This window comes from Nicotiana sylvestris, chromosome 9, assembly GCF_000393655.2.
Source record: "Nicotiana sylvestris chromosome 9, ASM39365v2, whole genome shotgun sequence".
Classification (NCBI taxonomy): Eukaryota; Viridiplantae; Streptophyta; class Magnoliopsida; order Solanales; family Solanaceae; genus Nicotiana; species Nicotiana sylvestris.
The window spans coordinates 81,704,893-81,714,717 of NC_091065.1; the positions used below are offsets into that span (position 1 = coordinate 81,704,893).

A 9,825-nucleotide genomic window follows, 5' to 3' on the forward strand; every position below is an offset into this window, starting at 1 on the left:
TCGTCAGAAGTCCTATTCGGATATTCGTCGCAGAGACATAGAATTCATGTAAGATGATTGGGTGTTCTTGAAGGTATCCTACAAGAAGGGTATCATGCGGTTTGGGAAGAAAGGAAAATTGAGCTCGAGGTATGTCGGGCCATATAGAATCATTCAAAAGATAGGTCAGGTAGCGTATAAGCTTGAGCTGCCCCCTGAAATGTCACAAGTGGACCTGGTATTCTATGTGTCCATGATGAATAATGTAGTTGGAGATCCGTCTGCTATTGTGCCGATCGATACCATTGAGTTTAGTAAATAATTGTCATATGAAGAGGTCCCGGTTGCTATTCTTGATAGACAGGTCCGAATGTTGAGGAACAAAGAGATTGCATCCGTAAAGGTATGATGGCGAAATCAGCAAGTCGAAGATTCTACTTGGGAAGCCGAGAATGAAATGAAAAAGAAGTACCCCCATTTGTTTGAATAACCACGTAATAGTTCTATGAAGTTGTTTCCCCTAAATTTTTGTGTTACTTCTTTAATTAATGTAAAGACCTTCCTTCCTAATTATATGTCCTTCATGACGCCTCAGTTGGTGTTGTTATGCCTTTTGTCGTGTTATTTGATCATATATGCTATTAGGATGTGTTTCAGGGGCTCTCAGCAGGTAGATAGGCCTAGATATAAAGGAAACTCCGGCAAAATTTTTGGAAAATCTAGAGAGTTTGTCAAATTTGGGGGTTGTTGGTGCGTGGTATGGAGCTGAAATTGCATAAGGTGCTATAAGTGAACCTTATTCCTCATTCAAGGATGAATGATCTTAAGTTGGGGGGGGGGGTTAAGGCCCCGTGAAATTTTACCCAAAAACTCGAAATCTCATAGTGCCAAGTTATAAGTATAAGTTAGGAATTTCGGACCTTTTGGATTGATCTGTGCATGAAAAAGTTAAGGAAAAATATTTTTCAGAAAAGCGCATTTTTGTGGCCCATTATGCGGTCACTTAAAAACAATGTGGGCTGCATATCTACCGCAGAGTGAGACAGTGTGTTGGACAATTTGAGGACAACTATTCGGCCAATTATGCGATCACATAATCGATATGCGGGCCGCATAGTCATCGCATAACCTCCTTGGGATTTTTGCATACAGCAATTTTGCGGTGTATTATGCAACCGCAGAACAGATATGCAGATCACATATTGGTCACATACCCGGGCAGAGTATCCAGGTCTGAGGGCCACTTTTGCAGGCAACATATCAGTTATGAGGTCGCATATTCAACCGAAGATTGAGTCGGGGCTCCTATTTTCTATCTTTTAAAACCCGACCCCATTCGGTTAAAAACACCCCATTAGACCCTTTTGAGCTAATATCTACTACCTTTAGAGTGAGAGCAAGAGTTATAGAGGGAGAAAGTGATCCTCACCAAGCTTCTACTCAATCCTTGCCCAAATCCTTGAAGATTATCAAGAAATGTTACTAGGCCTTCATCCTAAAAGGTAAGAACTTATTCTCTAACATTTGATTTCGAAATTCCTACTAAAATAAGTAATTAACAAATAGGTTCATGGGTATAAGGTTTTATTGTATTGCATGCATGTATGATAAAAGGGTATAGGAAGATTGTGAGCTAAGAATGTAACAAATGGGTTTAGGATGATAGAACATTTTCCACAAAAGACCTTAAAAATTCATAATGCACACTTAGTGCTTGAGAGTATGCTCAAGTGAGTTAGAATCTTGATTATCTCTCTAATTTTTTGTTCAACTTGCAATTGTCATAAAAAAGATCGAAGTGGATAAGAGTTCCGGAGTTATTGTAAGAATTTAAGAAAAAGCTATATTGGGGTATGTAAGGCTAACCCTCTTCTTCTTAGTGTTGAACTCTTGGTGTCCGAATAGTTGGCGTGAGTTCCGGATTGATCATACTAGATGGATTGCATTAATGTGTTGGGTTGATAGACTTTTATTCCAAAATTGTTCTATGTGTTTACTCTAAAATCATGATAGTACAAAATGTGATTTTATTCTCCAAGTGTTCTTATCTTTCCTTATATGTGCATTCCCTATATGATAACCCCTCATCGACATTGGATTTCTGATTATCATTTTGGATTTGGATATGTCTCACTTGGGATGGCTTAGCCGGTCATGTCAAGATCGGACTCCGTGTAAAATCACGGTGGCATTATGGGTTTTGGCACTTGGCACTAAAGAATATTAACCTAGAGAAACGGAAATACTTAACCAGTACTATGTGAACCATATTTGGTATTTTCTTTAAATCTTGTGAAGTACTTGCTGATGTTATAACAACCTTCTTTTTGTTCATTGTTCATCCTATTAAGAATTGTGTTTGTTTTATATACTAGTACTATTCGATAGTACTAACGTCTCTTTTGTCGGGGGCGCTACATCTTTGGATGGATGTAGGTGGTTTCGTTGTTGATAGCGCTGATCGAAGATAGTGGTTCTCTCTTTATATCTTCACAGCAGTCTTGGTGAGCCCCCATTTCTCCCAGGGGTTTGTAGTTCTTCTTTTGCACAAATTTACATATTTCGAGGTATAGACGAGACCTTGTTGCCGGCATTGTCATATTGGTCTTTTGTATCCTTAGAGCCTCCGTAGAAGTTTATGTGGGTCATGTATGGGTGCCAGGGTGGTCATAGGATCACAATATATTTTGAAACCTTTCTCCAATAGATTGTCAACTGTATGTAGTTTTGGAAGCTTAACTATGGCATGTTGTATTTAAGTAAAAATTTAACTAGCAATATTTATGCATTTATATAACAACTCTCTCTCTCTCGTGTTTAATAATTTGTGATGCATTACTTCTTCGGATATTGAATGAGTCGGGTAGGAAAGGCTGGATAGGCTTGCTCGACAGGTTCGCTCGGTTGCGCGCCGGTCGCTCTCCCCTAGGATTGGGGAATGACAAACTTGGTATCAGAGCCTGAGGTTTTAAAGCGTCCTAGGATGTCTCAGAGCCATGTCTAGTAGAGGCCTTCTTATCGGTGTGTTGTCGATCACATCTATAAATAGGGGGCTACTTGGACATTTAGGAATAATACCCCTCATTGTCGTTCTATATCATGCGTTAGAGCGGGATGTGAGGTTGCTTTCCTCTAACTCGTGCATTGTTCTATCTTTCATAAATGGCACCTAAGAAGAGAGAGAGAGAATTGGCCAAGACGCCAATGCCACCTCAGGAGTGGATGATGATCCCCTGCTTGATATTACGGGTGAGGACAATCGCCCTACTATCACTCTGCCTGGTTCTTCCACTCTAGAGCAGACTACCCCAGCTCCTACACCTACGGAGGGTACCACCGTCCCTCCCACCGATATGCCCGCTCCACCCCCAGACCTAGTTTCTGGTTCTGGTATTTTTGATGGGGATCTTAGAGGAGCTATTTAGATGTTGACTCAGTTAGTGGCTTCTAAGGCGTAGAGGTCAAATACTGCATTCACCTCATTTAGCTTGGGATTCTTCTAGTTCTAGGGTAAACAAGTTCCTTAAGTTAGACCCTCTAGTATTTATAGGTACTGATCCCAGAGCAGAACCTTCGAATTTCATTGATGAGATGCATAAGAATCTCTGGGTTATGCATGCTACTGAGACAGAGGGATTTGAGTTGGCTTCCTATTGTCTGAAAGGGGTGGCATATTCTTGGTTTGAGATGTGGGAGGATTCCTATGAGGAGGGGAGCCCTCCGGCGAGATTAAGTGAGTTTGTAGATGCCTTCATAGACCATTTCCTGCCTGCCGAGACTAAGGCAGCCCGTGTTGCGGAGTTTGAGACCCTTAAACAGGGTAGTAAGAGTGTGTGGGAGTATCATATAGAGTTCATGCGCCTGTCAAAGTATGATGTTCACATGATGCCGACTATGGAGGCTAGGGTGTGTCGATTTGTGCAGGGCCTTAGCTCTTTGGTTATTAATAAAGTTGCCACAGCTGCTCTAAATTCTGACATGAACTATGGAAGGATGGTGGCCTTTTCCAAAGCTACCAAGGCTCAAAAGTTAAAGTGCAGGATGGAAGAAGAAGGTAATAGTCGGGATCGATCAGCGGACAACCTTGGGGATTCATTCGGAGGTAGGAGATCAGCTTTTTGGGGAGGATCATCAGGTCCATCCTAGTTTTATGCTCAGTCTTCAGCTAGTGCACCGCCATCGGGGCACGGCTAGCAACATGGGAGTCGTTTTAGGCCCAGCTAGGAAAGTAGGGTGTCCCACCATCATGGTCGATCGGGAGGGAGATCCCAGCAGCAGTAAAGGATCCCATGCCCAAAATGTAAGAGGATACATTCGGGAGTCTTCTACCTAGACATGCTAGTATGTTACAGATGCGAGATGAGAGGCCACATTCAGAGGGATTGTCGTGCGTCCTGCCACATGGGGGGGGGGGGTAGGGGCACAGCTCAGTCCTTCAACTGCTACATCTTCAGCACACCCTCCAACTCGAGGCTCTCTAGCACCCGCCGAGCAGGGTGCAGCTAGTGATGGTGCACAGAGTTCGGGAGGACCCAGTCGGTTCTATGTTGCTACAAACTTCAGGATAGAACCCGAACAGCTTCATGAGCCCTTCTCTGTATCTACTCCGGTTGGCGAGTCTATTACGGCCGAACGGGTTTATAGGGATTGTGTTGTCACAATGCGTGGCCGAGATACCATGGCCGATCTTATTGAACTGGGAATGATTGATTTTGATGTAATAATGGGAATGAATTGTCTTTATTCATGTTTTGCCAAACTCGATTGTCGAACTAGGATCATGAGGCTTGAGTTTCCTAACAAGCCAGTTGTTGAGTGGGAGGGGAATAATGTTATGCCAAAGAGTAGGTTTATTTCTTACCTTAAGGCCATGAAGATGATCAGGAAGGGGAGCATTTATCATCTGGTCCGAGTTGCGGACACCACTACTGAGGTGTATACCCTTGAATCTGTACCAATTGTGAATGAATTCCTCGTTGTGTTTCCGGACAAGCTCCCTGGGATTCCTCCAGACAGGGAGATCGATTTTGGGATTGATGTGATTCCAGGCACCCAACCTATATCCATTCTACCTTATAGAATGGCGCCAACAGAATGAAAAGAGCTGAAGGAACAACTGAAGGATTTGCTAAAGAAGGGTTTCATCCGACCGAGTGTGTCACTTTGGGGCGCACCGGTTCTCCTTGTCAGAAAGAAAGATGGGTCGCTGCGGATGTGTATTGACTACCGGCAACTCAATAAAGTAACAATCAAAAATAAGTACCCATTGCCAAAAATAGATGATTTGTTTGATCAATTGCAAGGTGCTAAGTTCTTCTCGAAAATTGATTTGCGATCCGGGTATCATCAATTGAAGATAAGGGAGTAGAAATTCTGAAAATAACTTTAAAACCCGATATGGGCATTTTGAATTTATGGTAATGTCTTTTGGGCTAAAAAAGGCCCCAGCAACCTTCGTGGATCTTATGAACCGAGTCTTCAAGCCATTTCTTGACTCCTTTGTGATAGTATTCATTGACGACATCCTTATGTTTTCACGGAATCGAGAAGACCACGCCGGCCACCTCAGGGCAGTTTTGCAGACTCTTCATTAGCACCAATTGTATGCAAAATTCTGGAAATGTGAATTTCGGCTTGAATTTGTTACATTTCTGGGGCATGACATCTCCAGAGAGGGAATTAAGGTAGATCCTCAAAAGATCGCAGTGGTAAAAGCTTGGCCTAGACCTACCACTCCGATAGAGATTCGTAGTTTCTTAGGTTTGGAAGGGTATGGGATTCTCCACTCTTGCCTCTCCACTGACCAAATTGATGCAGAAAACGGCCATGTTCCACTGGTCCGATGCTTTTGAAGGGAGTTTTCAAGAATTGAAGTCAAGATTGACTTCGATGCCGGTGTTGGCCCTGCCGGATAGTACATAAGGGTTTGTGGTGTATTGTGATTCTTCAAGGGTTGGTTTTCGGTGTGTATTAATGCAATATGGTAAGGTTATAGCTTATTCTTCAAGGCAACTTAAGAATCATGAAAAGAACTACCCAACTCATGACTTAGAGCTGGCGGCGGTGGTTTTTGCATTGAAAATCTGGCATCATTATTTATATGGAGTCTATGTGGATGTATTCACGGACCACAAGAGACTTCAATGCATTTTCAAACAGAAGGAGTTGAACTTGAGGCAAAGAAGGTGGTTTGAGTTGCTCAAAGATTATGACATCGACATTCTGTATCATCTTGTGAAAGCTAATATGGTGGCGAATGCTCTTAGTCAGACATCTATGGGTAGTTTGGCTCACTTGGAGGCAGGTCAAAGGCCCTTGGCCAGCGAGGTTCATCAGTTGGCCAGTTTGGGAGTTCGTCTTGTGAACTCCAGCGAAGGGAGAGTGATTGTGCGGAATAGGGAAGAATCATCACTTGTGGCGGAGGACAAGGAAAAGCAATACAACAATCCAATAGTGGTACAACTGAAGGAAGGGATTCATAAACACAAAACTTTGGCTTTTTCACTTGACATGGAAGATGGTACATTACGATACCAGGGGCGACTATGTGTTCTAAACGTAGATGGTCTTCGGGAAAGAATCATGGCAGAAGCCCACACTTATAGGTATTCCGTTCACCCAGGTTCTACGAAAATGTATCATGACCTCAAGGAAGTTTACTGTTGGAATAACCTGAAGAGGGGCGTAACGGACTTTGTTGTAAAATGTTCAAACTGTCCACAAGTGAAGGTCGAACATCAAAGGCCCGGTGTGTTAGCTTAGAGTATAGAAATTCCAACATGGAAATGGGAAATGATCAATATGGATTTTGTGGTGGGTTTACCGCGCACTCCACATAAGTTTTACTCAATTTAGGTCATCGTGGATCGACTCACGAAATCGGCACACTTCTTACCAGTTAAATCCACTGAAATTGCGGAACAGTATGCTCAATTATATATCAAGGAAATAGTAAGGCTTTATGGCACTCCCATTTCCATCATTTCTGATTGGGGCCCCCAGTTCACAGATACTTTCTAGAAGAAATTTTAGCAAGGTTTGGGTACGCAGGTAAATCACAGTATAGCTTTCCATACACAGATTGACGGGCAAGAAGAGCGGATTATTTAGATGCTTGAGGACATGTTGCGTGCTTGTGTGCTCGACTTCAAAGGTAGATGGGATGATCATTTGCTGCTTATAGAATTTGCTTATAACAATAGCTTCCATGCCAGCATTCAGATGGCGCCGTTTGAGGCGTTATATGGTAGAAGCTATTTATCGCCGATTGGGTGGTTCGAGGTTGGAGAAGATGAGCTGATAGGACTAGACCTTGTGCATAAAGCTATGGAGAAGGTTAACATTATGAAAAAGCAGTTGAAAACTGCTCAGAGTCATCAGAAGTCCTATTCGGATGTTCGTCGTAGAGACTTAGAATTCAAGGAAGATGATTGTGTGTTCTTGAAGGTATCCCACAAGAAGGGTATCATGCGGTTTGGTAAGAAAGGAAAATTGAGCTCGAGGTATGTCGGACCATATAGAATCATTCAAAAGATAGGTCAGGTAGCGTATAAGCTTGATCTGCCCCCTGAAATGTCACAAGTGCACCTGGTATTCCATGTGTCCATGATGAAAAAGGTAGTTGGATATCCGTTCGCTATTGTGCCGGTCGAGACCATTGAGGTTAGTGAAGAATTGTCATATTAAGAAGTCCCGGTTTCTATCCTTGATATACAGGTCCGAAAGTTGAGGAATAAAGATATTGCATCCGTAAAGGTATGATGGAGAAATCTGCAAGTCGAAGAAGCTACTTGGGAAGACCAGAATGAAATGAGAGAGAAGTACCCCCATCTGTTTGAATAACCATGTAATAGTTCTATGAAGTTGTTTCCTCAAAAATTTTGTGTTACTTGTCTAATTAATGTAAATACCTTCCTTCCTAATTATATGTCCTTCATGAGGCCTCAATTGGTGTTGTTATGCCTTCTGTCATGTTATTTGATCATATATGCTATTAGGATGTGTTTTGGGGGCTCTCTGACAGGTAGATAGGCCTAGATACAAAGGAAACTCTGGCAAAATTTTCGGAAAATCTAGAGAGTTAGTCAAATTTGGGGGTTGTAGGTGCGTGGTGTGGAGCTGAAGTTGCATAAGGTGCTATAAGTGAACATTATTTCTCATTAGAGGACGAATGACCTTAAGTGGGGGAGGATGTAAGGCCCCGTACCCAAAACCCCAAAATCTCATTGTGCCAAGTTAAGAATATGTGTTAGGAATTTCGGACCTTTTGGATTGATATGTGCATCAAAAAGTTAAGGAAAAATATTTTTCAGAAAAGGGCATTTTTGCGGCCCATTATGCGACCGTATAATAACAATACGGGCCGCAAATCTGCCGTAGAGTGAGTCAGTGTGTTGGCCAATTTGAGGACAATTATGCGATCACATAATTGATATGCGGTCCGCATAGTCGTCGTATAACCTCCTTGGGATTTTTGCATATGGCAGTTCTACAGTGCATTATACGACCGCAGAATAGGTATGCAGACCGCATATTGGTCGCATACCCAGGTAGAGTATCCAGATCTGAGGGCCACTTTTGCGGTCCCTATTGTGGGCCGCATATCAGTTATGCAGACCCATACCACAGATTGAGTCGGGGCTCCTGTTTTTTAACTTTTAACACCCGACCCCATTCGGTTAAAAACACCCCATTAGACCCTTTTGAGCTAATATCTACTATACTTAGAGTGAGAGCAAGAGTTCTCGAGGGAGAAAGTGACCCTCACCAAGCTTCTACTCAATCCTTGCCCAAATCCTTGAAGATTATCAAGGATAGTTACTACGCCTTCATCCTAAAAGGTAAGAACTTGTGCTCTAACATTTGATTTCGAAATTCCTACTAAAATAAGTAATTAACAAATGTGTTCATGGGTATAAGAGTTGATTGTCTTGCATGCATGTATGATAAAAGGGTATGGGGAGATTGTGAGCTAAGAATATAACAAATGGGTGTAGGATGATAGAACTTTTTCACAAAAGACCTTAAAAATTCATAATGCACACTTAGTGCTTGAGAATATACTCAAGTGAGTTAAAATCTTGATTATCTCTCTAATTTTTGGTTCAACTTGTAATTCTCATAAAATAGATCGAAGTGGCTAAGAGTTCCGGAATTATCGTAAGAATTTAAGAAAAAGCTCTATTGAGGTATGTAAGGCTAACCCTCTTCTTCTTATTGTTGAACGCTTGGTGTCCGAATAGTTGGCGTGAGTTCCGAATTGATCATACTAGATGGATTGCATTAATGTGTTGTATTGACAGACTTTTGTTCCAAAATTGTTCTATGTGTTTACTCTGAAATCAAGATAGTTGAAAATGTGATTATGTTCTCCAAGTGTTCTTATCTTTCCTTATGTGTGCATGCTTTATACGATAACCCCTTATCGATATGGATGAGGAAGCTATATGAATGAATAAATAAAGGGAAGACTTGAATTTTAACAATGTATCCAAGTGCCAAGAAATAAATTTATAAAAAAATATGTTGTGCCATGTAACAGAAAAATGGAAAGAAATGTGAACTAAGGAATAATTGAAAGAGGTTATGTCCCAAGTGAGATGGCTTAGCCGATCGGGCCGAGATCAGATGCCATGTTGTACACATGGTGGCATTTACATTGGATTTCTGATTATCATTGTGGATTTGGATATGTCTCACTTGTGATGGCTTAGCCGGTCGGGCCGAGACCGGACTCCGTATAAAATCATGGTTACATTATAGGTTTTGACACTTGCCACTAAAGATTATTAACACAGAGAAATGGAAATACTTAACCGGAACTATGTGAACCTTATTTGGTGTTTT

At 41.8% G+C, this 9,825-nt stretch overlaps 1 protein-coding gene across 1 annotated transcript; it reads left to right on the forward strand.

Annotated features, from left to right (window-relative positions):
* Positions 1-4,657: 4,657 nt before the first annotated feature.
* Positions 4,658-5,077, forward strand: LOC138877839 (uncharacterized). Its single transcript, XM_070157482.1, has one exon. It carries the CDS (start codon positions 4,658-4,660, stop codon positions 5,075-5,077), a length of 420 nt encoding a protein of 139 aa, XP_070013583.1.
* Positions 5,078-9,825: the final 4,748 nt, after the last annotated feature.

Bases quoted from the DNA above. Each gene is read 5' to 3' on its own strand.
- LOC138877839 (XM_070157482.1), top strand. From the start codon at position 4,658: ATGGCCGATCTTATTGAACTGGGAATGATTGATTTTGATGTAATAATG.